Source organism: Sminthopsis crassicaudata, chromosome 4, assembly GCF_048593235.1.
Source record: "Sminthopsis crassicaudata isolate SCR6 chromosome 4, ASM4859323v1, whole genome shotgun sequence".
NCBI lineage: Eukaryota > Metazoa > Chordata > Mammalia > Dasyuromorphia > Dasyuridae > Sminthopsis > Sminthopsis crassicaudata.
Window position 1 is genome coordinate 200,486,067 of NC_133620.1, and position 17,849 is coordinate 200,503,915.

Consider the following 17,849-nt stretch of genomic DNA (forward strand, 5'->3'; position numbering starts at 1 on the left):
GAATTTCATACTAAAATTACCATCTATGTTAAATACCAATTAAACTGAGATAGAGAAAACATTCCAAAATCAAACTGGTAATATTATTAGAAAAATTCTAAAATGTTAATCAGATTAAAATTTAAAAATAAGAGTAAATTATATTCTCATCAATTTCATACTAGCTATAAAATTGTTGAAGCCTATATAGTTATAACAGGCCTGTAAAAAAGGACTTCAAATTATACATTCATATCATTGCAAGAATTATATATGTATCAGTACTTTAAAAGTTCACTTAGGTATTTCTGAAAGCAAATTTAATGCCAAGACTTATCAAAGTAGAGGTGCTATTGTGAAGTGTTATATTGTAATAAGTCCTTTTTAGAAGTTTCAAAATATGACATATTTATCAATCATCACAAATTGTAACCATTAAGTAATTTAAACTTGGATGCTGTATAATTTAAGAACTGACATTTAACTATAAGTATTATAAAATGTCATAACATCTATTTATATCTATGTGTCTGTTTAAAAAGAAAAAAGAAAACAAAGCAAAATTACACAAAGGTATGATTAGCAAAAGAGATTTTTTTTCATTTATCTATAAAGCAAATTTATTAGATCGTAAAGAACAATTTAACAACCTAAATAATGTTAAAAAGGGGTGGGAGTAGAAAGAGACTGATGTCAGTGATTTTAGTAACTCATTCTTGGATTAAAGAAAAAAAAAAAAAAAAAACAACCCACAAACCAAAAGGGATGGCTTCATTTGCACACACTGGACAGGAAGCATAAAATCAAGTAGCTTGTCTAAGAACTCATAATATATTTATGTATACAAATCCTGCTTCCCTTCACAGTTTATGCTTATTCTTCCACATATAAACAGACAATAATGATGCCCAGACCTTTTGAAAAGGAAAAATGCTACAGAGTGAAATCAAGAAGCTGCAGGGACCATAAGACTACAGACCGAAAGAGACTATTTTCTTATGGTTTCCACTGCTTATCTGCTTAATTTCAATTGTATATACAATTGGGGTGGGGGAGCAGAGAAAGAGAAGAAAATGTTACTATAAATGTGCAACACAGTAAATACACTTGTATGTATGAATGATAATGTGTGTACACATACAGACACACATAAGTATATCTAAATTTTATACACAAAAAGAAACTAAGCATTTTAGCAATATTCACTCCAACAGGTTTGAAGTTGAGCAAGAAGAGTAACATATATTATTAATAAAAAAAGGTTTTTAAGTTATTTTTGCTTACAAAGCAAAACAGAAGATTCAAGTTCCCGTCCCCTCTCCCCTTTTCTCTAAGTGCTACTTTCAAGGTATTTAGTAAAGCTTGTAATTTTGTGAATATTATTGTTGCAACATTGTAATTACAATATTAGGATTAGAATGAAGAGTAGAATGAATTTTTCTTTTTGAGACGAAATACTGGCTTTCTGGTGATTTGAGTTTTTTTTTTTTAAATGGAACAACTTATATGTACAGTTAGACATTTACTATAAGACATAGCCTGGTCCATTTTAAACATACAAGCTAGAACCGCCTCTGGCCACATGCTTTTTTGAGTTTCCTTCCTTAAAGGGACAGTATCCTTGGACCTATTATTTCCTACATCCTGCAGATGACCAACATGATAGATTAGCAAATGTCTTCCCTTACATACTTTCTCAAAATTATAACACACTATTAAATCTTCTTATACAACCAAATAATTATATGAGATATAATGGCTGATTTAGACTCAACATAAGTCTAACTTTTGGGGAGAAAAGATCTTTAGCTACAGAAGGGAAGGAGGTAAAAGAGAACCTGTAGAAACAAACACTATTTTCTTATATTATCTCAGAACTGAATTGGCATTTTATTTGTTCATCTGTTGTTTTGCCATTCACCTTTTAAAGAAAATTATTATTAATCTTGCGATAGGCTAAAAATGTTATACAAGCAAGGGCCATGAAATTTCAAAGACTCCGTACTCCTTAGGAAGGGAAGACTTTTCAAATAGTTGACCCAAAGATCATAAAATCTATACAATTTTATCGGCGAAAATACAGTTCACTAAAGCTTAAAACAACGTAACGGCACTTGTTTCTGCTCACCTAACAAGTACTCAATTAATCCAGAGAGAAAATGGAAAGGAAAAAAAGAAAGTTGTTCTTACTTGGTGTACAAACACGTCGACCGGAACATCCAAGGGGCTTCCCTCTCGGTTTATCATGGAGATGAATCCAAATCCCATTCGCACATTGAACCATTTGCAGTGGCCTGTTCCGTGCAAAACCTGGGATTCCTCTTCTTCCTGCTCCTGCAGCTTCCCGGGTTCGTCTCCACCACCTTTACTTGCCCCCCCTTTGATGGAAGGCGACAAAACACATGGAATTATTACGATGGTACTGTGGTGTCCATACATACAATATAAGGAGAGAGCTAAATAGTGGGAGGGAAAATTTTTATAAAATCTTTTGAATCACATTTTCTAGAAGTAAGCGGTCATTAAAAGGGGAGACTTGTAAAGCTCTATAGATCAGGTTAGCGCCCACGTTTCTGTACATATGTGTATTTTTTCATTTAATTCCATTTTCCAGTTGTATCGTTACACTATAGCATACAAGAATATGGCTAGTTTAACACTGATCACATTTCCAAAAGGAAATGTTCTACCAAACTATTCTCTCTTTGCAAGGCTCGGAGAGGAAGGAGAAACCGGGAAGATACCATAACTATTTGTTATTGCACAAGCAATAAATAACACTGAAACGAGGATTATTTTGCATCGAGCATCTCCTATGAAATAACCTTCGATTAAAGTTAGGAAAGAATGGGGGGAAGAGAGCAGGTGTATAAATGTTTTCTCGAGTGCACCAACTGAAACTGTGCTTAATCACACCCGAACAATTCAAACAATAGCCCCCAGAAAGCTTTTCAAGTTGTGAATCAGTGTGGGCGGTACAAAACATTTTGGAGATCTATAACAATAGGTTTGTAGAAAGCCCCCCCCTCGAGAGATCCGAAAAAGGGGGGGGGAAGCAAAGTAAATGCATAGTAGTGGAGCAAAAGGGGAGGGGGGGACAAGCAGGCAAGAGTGGGAGTGGGGGAGGGGAAGAGAGAGGAAGAGGAAAAAAATCATAGTAAAACAATAGAAAAGAAAATTAACCTTCGGCCATGTTGCCCCACGGGCCCTCTGCTCCAAACTCGTAAGATGAAAACTTTCCCTTTGGAACGAAGTGATCTTCTGCATCAGCCTAACATCTTGATTTTGAGCGATCACAAATTTAGCTCGCATGGTCTAATGTGCTTTCCCTCTTTTGATTTTTTCCCCCTTCTCTCTCCCTCAGTTTCTGGCCCCCTGAGCACACGTGACTTTGTCAATTACATGCTTTCTTGCTACTAATTTCACATCGGATCCTTAAGGGGTTGGCAAGAGGAAGAGATAACCAATCGCCATTTCATCTACGCTGACATCAAAATAATTTATGAATGAACAAGAACTCTAACATGTTATCTTACAGATTATTTGGAAAATTCTTTAAGGTAAACTGGGGAACTTGGTTCTGTGCATCTCACTGAAACAGTTCAGATTTCTTGTGATTCATATATGTAAGCAAATAATAGTCTTATGTTTGTACTCGTGTGTCAATAGACTGAGATTTCTAAATGTTTCTTTTAAAAAAAAATCAGCAACATGTATTTAAATGCATGGAAGTTACACAATGGAACTGATAATATATATGTTTTTTATCTACAAACCAGAAAAGCTAGGAGCAAACATAGCTAGGATAAGTTATTTCCTGATTTAAGATCGTTCTGAGAGGAAAAATACAATACTTAAGATTCTAGCCAATTACCCCAAAATTACGTTTCCACGATTACTCGGTAATAGTACGCAAATCCGCACGATTCCCAGTCTTTGATTTCGCTGAATAATTTCAAATTCAAATTAAAAGTCTACCAGAAACTTGATATCATCTTAATACTGTCAAAATGTGTACCGGTTTGGCGTTTCGTAACGTTTTTGGAGGGAATGAGTGAGAAATTGTACTTCACAGGTTTCTCCGCCATCTCTTTCCGGGGGAGGAGATGTGATTAATGACTTCCTAAATAAGAGCCTAGTTTTCTAGACTAGAATAAGAGTGAACCTCAATCAGCGGCGATTGTTCCCCAGGAGCAGAGAGGAGGAGGGAAGGGAGGAGGGGAGGAGAGAAGAAGGGAGGGAAGAAGAAAGGGGGAGGGGAAATGGAACGAGGGGGAGGAGTGGAAAAGGGGAAGGGAGGAGGAGGAGGAGGAGGAGGGGGAAAGATAGTAGGAAGAAAGGAGAAAGGAGGTGGAATGGGCTGGAGAAAGAAGTAGAGATAGGAGGAGCAAGAGAAGGTAATTAGGTATAATATTGACCAGGACACTCACGTTTTAAAGCTGCACTATTATTGGTGGAGTCAAATATATGAACAATTTCTAACGGATCTGGTGGCCTCCCACTTCACCCTCTCAAAGGCAGGACCTTTTATGTTGCTTCAGCTATTAAAATGGTATGATTATATGATTCTGGTGTCAATACTATAGCATTTATGGAATATTATAAGGACTTTAGATATGGTTTTCCAATTTTTTATTTAAGACAAAATATTTCCCGTTTACGAATATCAAAAATACACAATAGCCAATTCTTCGCTTCCCTTCCCCACCCCCATTTTCTTAGATAAGCAGTTTACACAAAAACTACAGATACTACTTCCCTTCTATAAGCTCCTGAGTCCCCCTCCCCCACCACACCCAGGCCTTTCTTTCACCTCTTAACCCACCCTTCCCAGCCTAATACGCACTCCCAACTCTAAAAGCTTAGTTTAACACATGCTAAAATGAAGATATAGTCAATAAAAGAGACACAGAAAAACATACACTGGATTCCCATAGTACACTATTGTCCTTTTTAGAAGATAAAAATATGGGGCAATCAGTCCAGATATGAAATAAAGAGTTTTTACTAAACTGTAAGTAATTTTCAATTGTTGTTCTTTGGGGGGTACAGGAGGGAAAGGTTGAGGCTGAATGGCGTCAAACAGTCTGACCAGTTTAGAAAGATTTATTTGCTTGATTTACCTTTTTTTTTTTTTTTAAATTTCGTAGTTTGGGGTACAAATCTTTCTCTTTTTAATTTTGAGAGGATAAAAATGATTCAGTTGGTGTGCAACTGAAAAGGAACTAACATAAAGTAGCATAAAAATACAAGCAATCTGGCAAGGGAAACAAGGTTTAAATTTTTAGTTTTCTTTGAATTCTCAAACTATACACTATTTAAACAATTAAAAATCCATAGATTAAGTGATGTAATTTGGTTTGTAGAGTATCTGGTCTATACAAAAATAAATGATTTATACATTACAATTGTAATTTGACATGAAAACATTTTGTATATTAGAAAATTTAAAATTCGATTCTTAAAAATTGGCAGGTTTTCAAATGCTTAAAAAATAACTTTCTTTGAAAAAAAAATCAATAGGAAAATGTACAAAATGTTCCTGAACAAAGTAATTTAGATTAATGTGTTAAAACATGGCACACATATCTTTTTCTTTAAAACATGCTATAATACATATAAAGTGTTTTGTTAAACATACATTTATCTTAAATCCCTCATTTTATTGGTGTTTAAAAAAAACCCTAATGTAGCAAGAATATTTTTAGACAGAACTCAAACTATTTTTAGTGCTTTTATGGTACGTCTTGTTCCTTTGTTTTTAGTTTGTTTAAAGAAATCCAATTTGCTAAGTGAAAAAAAAAAAAATAATGAAGACAAGGCTAAAATTAGCTAAGAAAAGACTACAATCACCAAAGACAGCTGAAGAACGTTTAATGCTATAGTTACAAGATACACGAACTTGCCCCGATTTAGGGGCCTCCAGTATTAGTGGAATTAAGGTAGGGTTCACTGGACTGGTCACTGGTGTCAGATGTTATCGACTCATTCATTTCCTGAGAGGGACATCGGCCTTTCAAGTTGTGTAGAACGTAGGGCTCTTTCCAACTGGGAACTCTTCAGAAACCCTCTAAAATTCATTCACAAAGAATTGAAGGCAAATACACACATATATACCTTTTAAAACACCCACACACAAAAGAAACAGGGCTGATAAATAAAATATCACTGAACCATTTTACGTTTCCGAGCAAAGTCACTGTCATTGAAATCGATTTATCCTCTTGCCCCACCCCCAAAGAAATCTTCTGAGAGAAATTATTTTATAAACTGAACAATCTCTTGATGCTCATACGGGTTTCTTTGACATGAAAACGCCCTACAGCTCGACTTGAATTCTTTGCAATTTGTCACCTTCCTGCAGTCTTCTGGTTTTAATTTTTTTTTCATTTCCGACTAATTTTAATGCCTTAAAAAACTTGCATTTTACTCAAAACGCATGTTTTATATCGGAGAGAGCCAAATACTTTGTTAGCTTGATTTATCGCAGTTCTTTCAAAATCCTTTGAAATAAGATCAAGTAGCTACCTAGGAATCGTCAATGTACTTTTTAAAAATTACAATGTAATAAACACAAAGTGGGCTATGAGTTTTGGTTATCCCGATTATTTGGCTTCTCCATTTAAAACAGGCAGAAATGTATTTTCTCTTAGTAGTCCAGCTGATTTTTGTTTTGTTTTGTTTTGTTTTGTTTATCTGTTTGTTCTATTTTGTTTTGCAATAATGCAGTGCTGGGAGCCAAATGAGGTAAGACTACTCGATCATTACTTTAAACTCTTATTCTGGTGCACTGTGACTTCTATTATAGACAGAAACAATGCACCGGTTCTTCTAAAAACTAGGGGGAGGGGCTGCAGCACTCCTGCTAATAAGTGCACCAGTTTTATCCTCCCTCAAAATAAAACCCGGCGTTTTCAGCCAATACAGATTCTAGATTTGCCCGATACTTTACCCTCGAATCCTTCCCGTACAGACGGATTGAGATGATCCCCCAGGGTCAAAGAAACCCACCGCCAAGAGTGGCAGGTTGACTTGCACTCTTCCAGCACCTCTACCCCTGGCTACTTCCTCTCCCCTTTCTCTTGCTTCACCTTTTCCCTTTTTCCTCAGCTCAACATTGCTTCTCTTGATGTTGAACTGTTCCCAACAATACTCCAAAGCTTCCTTCTCAAGAATTACTAGTGATCATGTCTCACTAATTAAACGACTTTCACATTTGGCCTCTTGCCCCTGCCCAGATGTACTTCTAAAAAAACCAAGACCAAACAAAAGAGTCCTTCTCTCTCTTGCCCCGCCCCCATCCACAATCATTGAGCAGAATTTACTGCTTTTGCTGTATCTTGAGGTGTTCATCACCTAAAACCGGATTCCTTTATTACTGAAATCCCGGGAAGAACACAGACACTTTAAGAAACCAACCCAAACGTAAGAAAGGCCAGGGAGAAGATTAGTTATAGTGATAGTTATAGTGAAAGAATTCAACAGCAATGCCAAGAAAGAGAATGTCTAAACAAGGATAACTGATACTGTATGAACCTCTACTACAATCATTTTGGAGTCAAAATGCCACTTGAAGTGTTTGAGAATTAATGTTTAAAAAAAAAAAAAAGTCGGGAGAAAGAAGGTGAAAGAGGGGAGAGGAAGCAGAGATGTTCTCGTTAAAGAGAGCTCGTCCTCTTGCGGCGTGATCTTTTCCCGCCTAAATGACGCCACAGCCAAAGCGTCTCTCCAGTAAACTCTTCCCTTCTGTCTCTCTTGTTCCAGGGAGCATTTTGTGGGATTTCCAGGCAATCATCTTGCGTAGAAAACATTGCAATCATGAAACCAAGTAAATGGGCTAACTGACGGAGAGGGGGTAATCTAAGGGCACCATATCTTCATCAGTTTATTTGTTAAGGCACAATTTCGTTGTATTGGCTCTAATTTCCTCTTCTGGAGGAATTATTAAATTATTAAATTGATCAGGTTAAACTCAGAATTGTAGATTCTTTAAAGAAAAGCGGAATTAAGCAACTTTCTTCAAGCCTTTTCTCCATATAGAAAACGAGTTTATGGAACAATGTTTTCCATTTGAACTGTTAAAATAAATGTCACTGTTTTTCTCAATCTGTCTCTCTCATATCCAAAGAAAAAGTAGAACTGAGATCTTTTTTAATAGATAAGCACAGTATTTTGTTTCAATAAATTCCATTAAAAATCAAAAACAAAATAAGCAAAGAAGGATAATTTAATCCCTAAATAACTAAAATGGCAAGTGTGATTATTCTATTACTTTTTCTTTTAGCATCTAGTGGAGAAATAAATGTCTTGTGGTTATTTTCACTCAAAAGTTCCTGATTGTGGTCAATAAAAATATATTTTAAAATGTTTCAATATCTTATTTAAGATTTTAATTGAGTTCAAAACTCAATAATTAAACTTCAAATAGGAGAAAAACACAAGAAAAAAAGCTTTAAACTGTTTTCCAGATGTCTTTACTCTTCATACATCATAAACAGACCAAGGAACATATAAAATTGTAAATATTTTTCATCTTGGATATTGATTTGAAATGTTAAATATTACTTATATGCCATGAATTCCCTAACTTCTTTCTCCTTGAAAAAAATTTTGTAGAGAATATGTAATTTGAAATTAATGTATGTTATGGGTGAAAAATTAAGGGAATTAAAATAAGGAAATAATCAGCTTCCTTCCCTAAAGACAATGAGACTTTTCTTTCCATCTCATACAAAATATAATTAGGTGAAAGAAACAAACTGACACAGTAATAACAACTTTTAGACTAATTTTAATGGATATATTATGTAATGGATTATGGTAATTACTGGGAAATTTACATATGTCAACTGAACTTATATCCTGACACATTTAAAATAAGGTGAAATGTTCCTAGGAGAGAAACAGAAAGTAAGAGAAAAACAATTCCTCAGATAATAAAGATTTTACAACATGGAAGAAGCTTGATTTAGTTTAAAAAGTGAAAAGTGAATGATGATCTGTAGGTTCTAATCCTATTTACTGCATCACTTTGGTTAAATCAATGAACTTTTCTGGGTCTCAGTGTCACCATCTGTAAAATGAAGGTGTTAAAAAATGTGATTTCTAAAGTTCCCTTTCAGCACTAAAATCTTATTGTTTTATTATTTTTATAAATGCAGGACATAGCCTTCTAATACATTAACAATTTGAGCCACAAATGTATTAGCAACATGTACTAAATGAGAATTTTAAAGGATTGTCTAGAAATCTCGTTTAGGATACTGTATGAACTTTCTTCACCATGAATGACAAATCACTAAAAATATCAATGTTAAATATTTTATAATAGAAAGTAAAAGTCTACAACTTTCCCCCTCATAGTTTACAGGAGAGCCAACAGCAAAGCAAAAGTATTCTATGAATTAAAACCATGTAGAATCTTTAGAATCTTTTTTCCATAATTTATCATGCTAACATCATTATCAGAAGATATAAACCAAAAGGCTTAAATATTCTCTACCATCTTTTCAAGTAGGAAAAGACATATTTGTATGAAATACTCAATTCTAAAACACTATCAACACCTAGAACCATTATTAAGTCTCTTGATACTTATTTATTCATCTTTGCTAATTAATTTGATAAGTCAGTCAAGGAAACTATCCTAAGAGATAACCTCCCTTTAATAGCACTTGTGTTTAATGCTTTCACACCCTGCTGGCCCACATTAACACTCACAGATAGCAGAAATGGAACTGAATTAATTTGGAAAAAAGTCAGACAAATTTATCAAACTATATCATCATAAACTGATTTTTTAATATTTTAGTATTATTCTTTTTTCTTATGATTTCTGGTACACAATAATTATCATTTATGTGGCACTTTAAAAGTATATTCCTTACATCAACCCTCTAAGGTAGAGTCATTATCCCCATTTTATACTTGAAACAACTGTTTTAAAAATTAAAGTGATTTGCTCTTTATCAGAGTACCATAATAAGAAGAACTCAAGCAAGCATTTAAACCTAGCCTCCTCATTAAAGCTGCACTTTACCACATATGCTTCTCAAAATATCACAAATATCAAACTTTATGATCAGCTGGCCCAATCTAACTCTAATGAAAAGCACACATTCTTTCCTATTATCTATGTTCTATTATGGTTTTATTTTGTTAAGTTTTTCCCAATTAAAAATTTTAAGACCATAGATTCTTAAAGAAAAAATATTCTCTTGCTTCATCTCAGCTTTTTAGAATCCCTATCTCCCTTAAAGAAAAAGTACACCAACTACAATATGAGGCTCTTCCCCTGTTATTAACTTCCCTCTCTCTATAAAACAACAACAAAAGAACTTTGTTTTTATTTTGTATTTGTTTATGTGAATAAAAATTGTCACACCTCAGAATGTAAGCTCCTGGAGAGTAAGGATTATTTCTCTTTTAGTTTAGCATTACCAGCCTCTAGCACAGAGCCTAATATACAACAGATGGTTAACAAATTCTTGCTGAACTTTCTTGAATAATTCCAAGAACATTTGCGATAAACTACACATTCATTTTTTTTTAAAGTTAAGCCACATTATTTGCCAATTCACAGTTCTAGTTTAATTATAGAGGTGTAGTGTGATATAATGGAATGGGTACTGGTTTTATAGTTTAAGGTCTGGATTCAAGATCTGCCTCTGCTGAATTATATAAAGACATGACTTAATTCCTTTGAATTTCAGTTCTATCATCTGTAGAACAAAACTGTTAATAACAGACACCATCTACCTTAAAGCATATTTTTTATGCTTCAAAGCTCTATATACATAAATATGAGCTATTATTAGATGCTTGCTTAGCCAAGAAAAGTGCTTTCATAGATCTATTAGCATTTTGAATTTCTATCTCAAATTTTAAGTAAGCACAACCGTTAACAATAGGAATACCTATCCTTTTTCAAAAATAGGTGTATAGTAGCCAGCTTAAAGACTGGAAGAGCACAATAAATTGTCCAATTTCATTGTGAACATTTACACCTTGAAAATCTGCAAATGCTACAAATCAGAGCTTGATGTTTTGTTGATTTCCAGACTTCAGAAAATCATGGAGAAAATGATAGTAATGAAGATTAAATTTAAAAGTATGCTGAGCTGGTTGTTAAACATTAACCAGCACCTCCCTGGTTTTATCTATCACTGACATTTTTAAGAAAAGAGATAGTAATTCCAATGAATGTTAAGAAATCTGAATACAAGTGAGTATCGCAAACTTTAAAGCTAGTCAGGATCTCATAGATTATTTTAACCAACCCTTCATTTTACTGATGATGAAATAGCTCCAAAGCAGCTAAGAACCTTGCTGAAAGTCACACAAAAAAATAAAATTAGAAGAGACTATATTTAAACCAGATACTGTGACTTTTAACCTAGTACTTTCTTTCCAGTACATAATATTAGAAATAAGCTTATTATAAGGCAAATACTAAAGGAAGGAGAAATACAGGGAGCTGTAAGATCTGCTGTGCTTCCTGTTGCTCATGAAAAAAAAAAAAAAAAAGAAAAGAAAAGAAAAAAAAAAGCAGCTAAGTAAAATACTGAAAAACAAACAAATAAACAAACAAAAACCAACCAAACAAAACTAACCTGGGCTTGAAGGAATCTTCTTAAATGACCTCATCATCTTCTGAAGAACCTGAAATTAGAGAGTTCAAGTCAGAACTTTGTTCATTCTACCAGAGCACCCTATTTAATTGCCTCTTCCCCAACTTAACGGCTCATTATAAGGCCATAAAATGGCAAGGCTTTGACTCTGTGAAGTGACCTGTAAACTTTTCAACTATTTAAGACTTACCTAGCTCATCAAATCCACAATTAGATAACCAATTGGTATAACAATCAAACAGGGAATGCAACACCTTGCCTAGCCTTTTCCGGTTAAAGGGCATTGTGTAAATAAGGTCTTTTAATTTTGTTTTTATTTTATTAGTACAATACAACTAATATTTTAGTCTAAAGATACAAATTTGTTGAAAAAACAAAACATTTTCTTCTTACTTATTAATAAGGATTTTATTATAAACAATAATTTTAAAACTCACAAATTTAACATATACATAATTTAACAAAGAACAACTGACATTTATATAGTCCTTTAGGGTTTGCAAAAATCTTTATGTAGGCTTTATAATTTAAACTTCACAGTAGAGTTAATACTATAGCTTTTATTCTGTTTTTAACAGATAAGGAAACTGAGGGACAAAGAGGGTAAGTGTCTGATTCCTAGTTACAATACATCAATAATAGTATCCATATTTGATTTTTGTTTCCTTTCAAATATATTTTAAAAGAAACAGCTAAAAAATATAAGCTTTGTAACATACCATCCAAATTAGAACTTACAATTCCTTCCAGATATTGACAGAAACCCCCTCACCTATATTAAGAGTTGAAAGCATATATATCCCAAGACACTAATTGTGCAGGAAACTAAATCTGAAAAGGCAAAAATATTTTTCCAAAGAATTTGTGTAGGTTGTAGTCCTCTTTCTATTGAGTAGAATGTTGAAGATGTCACAGGCCAATAAAATGTACTCCCTTCCTTCACTCTCACTTCCTAAATGCTATTCAGCAATAAGGAACAGTAAATGGCAAAATAGCATTCAAGTGATAATTTCTACTCAGATTGTATAGTCTTTCAAGGCACAGAAAATAAAGTTGTTTGGACCTTCATAAACTCACCTTCTTTAGGCAAGTGTTCTTCCTTTGCTTGGTTTTAAACACTTTCTACTATTTCAACCTCTCAAAGAAACCATTTTTGTAGCATCTTATGGATGTTTAATTCTCTTATCAAAAGAAAATGGAGGCTGCTCCAAATGTAGAGGTCTACTGAACGCTGGCTGACCCAGGACTCTCTCTTTTAAAGGGTTAGAAGCAAAAATGTGAATAAAAGGTTTGTAAAGTTCAAACCATTATATATTAAGCCCTCTTCAGTTATATCCTTGCAAGGTCTTTAAGAGCAAAAGATAGGTTAATCTACAGTAAAATGTACCTTTCCTTTTTAAAAATGTAGCATTGTATTTATCATAATGTGTCATCTTTCCATGTTGAAAGTAATTTAACAAGTGAATATCATTATGATTTGTGTTATGCTTATAAATTGGAGGACTTTTTAATTTGACCTTTAAAAACATAAGTGGATTAGGCTAATTCATTGATTTCAAACTTTTTTTTTTTTTGGTTCCTAAAAGAAACCAAAGAGATATGGTGGAAAAACAGATTATTTTTAAATCTGCACATTGATGTTAATTAAAATATCATGGAACCTCAATGATCTTTCAGAAAGACTGCTAAGAACAAAACTATTATTCAGTCTTTTGGGATTAAGACTCACTACAAAATTAAAAGTTTCTGAAACCCAAGAATGCACTGAACACATTTAATAATAATTTATTCACTATTATTTTTACCTTATTACTTAAAAATAGTTTATCATTTAAATATTTGTACATGGATCATTTGATCTTATTTGAAAGCAAAGATATGATCAGAGCAATTTTACATAGAAAAGTATAACAAGTTACTTCAAATCTTAACTGAAATAATAAAACATGCAAATAACCAATAACTTCATCAACTGTTTATACAGATATAGGTGTGGTTTACTGCAGCATGATATATTAAAAAAAAAAACCATGAGAACTACCTGTACTCTTATGATTTACATTAACCTTTTAAAATACATATCATAACAGTTTTTTTTCAAATATGGTAGATATTTTCCATGGGAAGTATTTATAATGATTCATTACTTTAATCCTGAAGTATTAATATCAAAGCAATTGAATTATGCAATAAAATTGGCAAATATATTATATTTCATGTGTACATTAGCATTATTTTACATGGTTAACAATTTGGTGGGTTATTGATACCAATGAATTTTGGCAACTGACAAATTAAAAACAAACAAATAAACAAAGATGTGAAGCATTAGTCACACAGAAATATAAACCATATATTTCTAATATATAACATTGGAAACACAATTTTAGTCTTATTAAAATTTTAATTTCAGTTTAAAGTCAAATGTTACTGTTTAATTCTAATTTTCATTCCTAAGAATACCAGTAAAAAATATCAAATATATAGCAGTTTTTCAAGCAGCAAAAAGCATTTGGTATCTAAAAGGATGCCAGGATAGTAACCAAGAAAAAAAACTATTTCATTTCCAGTAACAACAATCATAATTTCTAAAAACATTTTACACAATCTAAGGATTCAACTAACAACAATATTTTCCTGACAAATATAAGTACATGTGCTAAAGAGCTTAATTCCATTAGGTGTCAGCATACCAAAAAATAAAATTAAAAATCAAACAAAGTAATTGGTTGAAAACTTTTAAAATGCAATCTTCTACAAAGAAAATGGTATACCAAAAGTATTAAAAAAAAAAAAAACCCACAGGTTAAAATGTTCATTTAAATTTAAAATAATTGAACATTGTCTATAAACACAATTTAGGGAATATTAGAATGAATATTTATCACTTAATAGGAATTGTTGCTCTTCTTATAGCAAAAAAGAAAGTTCATATATTTAGCTAGATGAAGAGGTGTTTTAAAAGTATTCAATATAGATACAAGTACATGTTTAGTTTCCACTGTTGTAGCCATCATTTTCAAGTCTTACTTTTAAAAAATATATTTGATAAAATTACAATCCATGAATTAAATTTTTTTTGATTGAAAGATGAAAATTGAACTGCATTTTAAATACAACTAGAAATATCATTTGATAGTAATCATAGCCACAAAATGGTAAGAAACAAAAGGTTGATTTTGTTTGTTAGAAATGTTATGTGTGAAATAAATATGGAACAATTTAAATGTCAAAATAGCAGATTGTCTTGATTATTCTTTGTTTTTATTTAACATATTTTCCATATAAATTTAATGAAGTACTTAACTCTGAAAAAGGCAAGAGAGAGAAGTAATTGTAGGCATTCTGAAGTATGAAAATTACTGAAAACTCATTCATTTTTATCTTTCAGGAAAATCTTTTATCTATATCACTTAAAGAATTTAATTGTAAATAATATCTATAGCATTGCTGAATTACCACACAGAATTTAATTTTTCTGGATAGATTTACAAATCTGATTTCAGTTACTTGGATATAAGCTATGAATACCTCTGAAAGCAAGTCTTGCTTTAAAAACAAACAAACAAACAAGGTTATGAATAGCTTGCTAGAAAATAAAAACTTTCAATCTCCAGGAAACTGAATAAAAGTCAACAGGCACACTATAAAAATAGTTTAAAGATACTGCCTATGGTACAAATGTTAATTTAATAAGTCACACTTTTCTTTAACCAAATGTGTATATTGAGATATAAATGGGCTACAACACAGTCGGTTTTGCTCATCCAAGTTTTTCACCACAAGAAATAATAGTTTTATATGATAAAGCTTCCAACTGAGTAAGAAATAGAGGTGAAATAAGACAAAGCAAGAATAGTTTGATTTCTAAGATAAAGGGGAGATAGGTACAAAAAAATCCTCTTTTAAAAGACCTAATACATTTGAAGACCAACCATAATTTCAAAGTTAATTCAATTACATTTTCAGTTAAATTGCTTTCTTGTAAAATGAATAACAAAAAGTTTTCTACTGAAATCAAAATCACTTTCATTCAATTCCAATGATAAATTATTTTGTTTTGCACATAATTTTGCTATTCAACAATGCTAATAGTTGTTTTGATGCTTATATTGAAATGAACAAATAAGCAAGAACCAATTTTAATGTGCTCAAGCATTTTCCATGGGCATCTAATATATTTTTTAAAAAAAGATGTTTTAGTTTTCTCATCTTGATACCATTGACAATAAATATGCAATAATTATTTGTTTATAAAATTAATAAATAATAGGGTTATAACTGTTAACATATATTTTAAAATGGTCCTGGATACTTTATTATTTTTTTAAACCTCCAAGATTGTATACTAGTCATACAAAATACTTTTCTTTTAAAGATTTTGAAAAGGCTTAATGTGAATCAATTAAAATATAAATGTTGATCAGAAAAAGTACATAAAGCTATACTATTCTATGAATTGTTATACACACATATCCAAAAAGTTATATGTAATATACATAATAGTCTAAATAGTGATTCTTTAATTGCATGTTTTCCTTCTTGGAATTAAGGAATAATTTAAATCATAACTACTTATTAATAAGACTTGGAAACTTGAAGATCCACTGTTAAAATATAATCTCTAGTAAATATTGGAAAATATTTTCTCCAATTATAATTGATCACTTAACACTACAGCTCTTTTTTCTGTATAATTAAGCTTTTGTTCAGCTAAAAAAAAACCTAGAAACTGATTGCTTGAAAATGAGCTGCATGACCTTTGTCCTGGTTTATCACCTTTGACCTTTAATTTGATGATCCTGCATATCAACTCTTTCTATTTTTAGAGGTAGAATGTCAATAAAATTGTGTTTAAAAACTTACTATCTTTGTTTTGAAAAATTATAATTTGCTTTTGAAGCAATTTTTCCATATTAGCATAATCCCCCAAAAATAACATATCCATGTCAAATTGAATTTCTAACTAAATAAATTCAATGACATCTCATGTTTTGAATCTTAGGGGCAAAGAAAAGCTATTTTTAAAAATTATATTAAACTTCTTTAATTACTTCATTTAGTAGTATTGTAGCATGGAATGTGTTTTTAGATGATTTCCTAATTTAAATAATTTTGGAGATGATGTTTTGTTGTAGTTTTGATATTTTTCCAAAATCAGATCCAGCAGGAAAAAAAAAAAAAAAAAAACTGGTAAACACAAAGCTCATCCTCAACCTTACAACCTTAGAGTCTCATAACTAAGAATCTGAAATTTTTATATATGGTCATTAATTGTTCAAATTGGTTTTATAATTATCTTTTAATGTAGCAGATCTTAAAACAAGAGAAAACCCCAATATTGATCCTATTGATTTTACTGACACCCCCTCAATATCAGTGATATACAGCAAATTGACACACTTTCCCTGTGATTAAATTTCCTTATCATAGTTATTATAATGATGCATGTTCAACTGACATAAAAGAAATGCACACACATACACACAAACACACACCTCACATATCTTACTACAGTTATTGTTCTATTTCAACATCCACAGAACTTTAGACTGTTTTCAATTGGATTCAGTAGTGATCAATATGCTTGTCTGTCTTGATTCAGCACTCCGGTCAGCGACATCATATAGTGTCATTATGTCAGAGGAGGAGCTCCTCCACAATACCACTATATATGTATGTATTGGATGAATTTTCTAAATCATGGTAATTGTATAAAGTACAGCTATCTGGATTTGTATAGCAAGTTAAAAATATTTCAATGCAAATAATCACCATTGTTTTACTTGGTGAGCCAGTGGCTTATTTTATGATCTTTAAATTTAAAAGAAATAAAACCAAACCATATATTACTACTAAACAAAGTTCCTTCTCTATAAAAATTAATAATCAGTTTTAACATACATACTTAGCCTTTGAACATTAAACTTTTTCTGTTTTCTCCTCCATCCAACCTCTTCCCCTCTTCTCTCCCAAATGACAAATCATGTTTCTGGATCATTTAATCTGGAAATTTAAAGTCTACTGAAAAAAACTTCTCAAAACAACAACAAAATTCTTTAGCTATCTTCACCTTACCATGTCCCTAAGCAGTTTAAAACTTGTTTACAATTCATCAATTCATCCTATATATTTTATTCAATTAAAACACAGGCCTAGAAAAAAACAATTTCATGTTCTCTATTTTCAGATTATCACAATCTGATACATGTGTATAACAATTTAATCATTTCAAGGAGA

At 31.8% G+C, this 17,849-nt stretch overlaps 1 protein-coding gene across 4 annotated transcripts in view; it reads right to left on the bottom strand.

Annotated features, from left to right (window-relative positions):
- Positions 1-17,849, bottom strand: part of LIN28B (lin-28 homolog B) — a 128,124-nt gene that overhangs the window by 106,927 nt on the left and 3,348 nt on the right. For 3 of the 4 annotated variants that reach the window (XM_074310206.1, XM_074310205.1, XM_074310203.1), the window contains exons 2-3: positions 11,592-11,640; positions 2,170-2,357 (exon numbers count right to left, since the gene is read on the bottom strand). In XM_074310206.1, coding sequence (XP_074166307.1) covers positions 2,170-2,357; positions 11,592-11,628 — 225 coding nt within the window. In that variant the 5' untranslated portion in view covers positions 11,629-11,640. Of the gene's footprint in view, positions 1-2,169; positions 2,358-3,162; positions 4,621-11,591; positions 11,641-17,849 lie in introns of those variants that run through there. The other variant, XM_074310204.1, reaches the window with a different exon arrangement.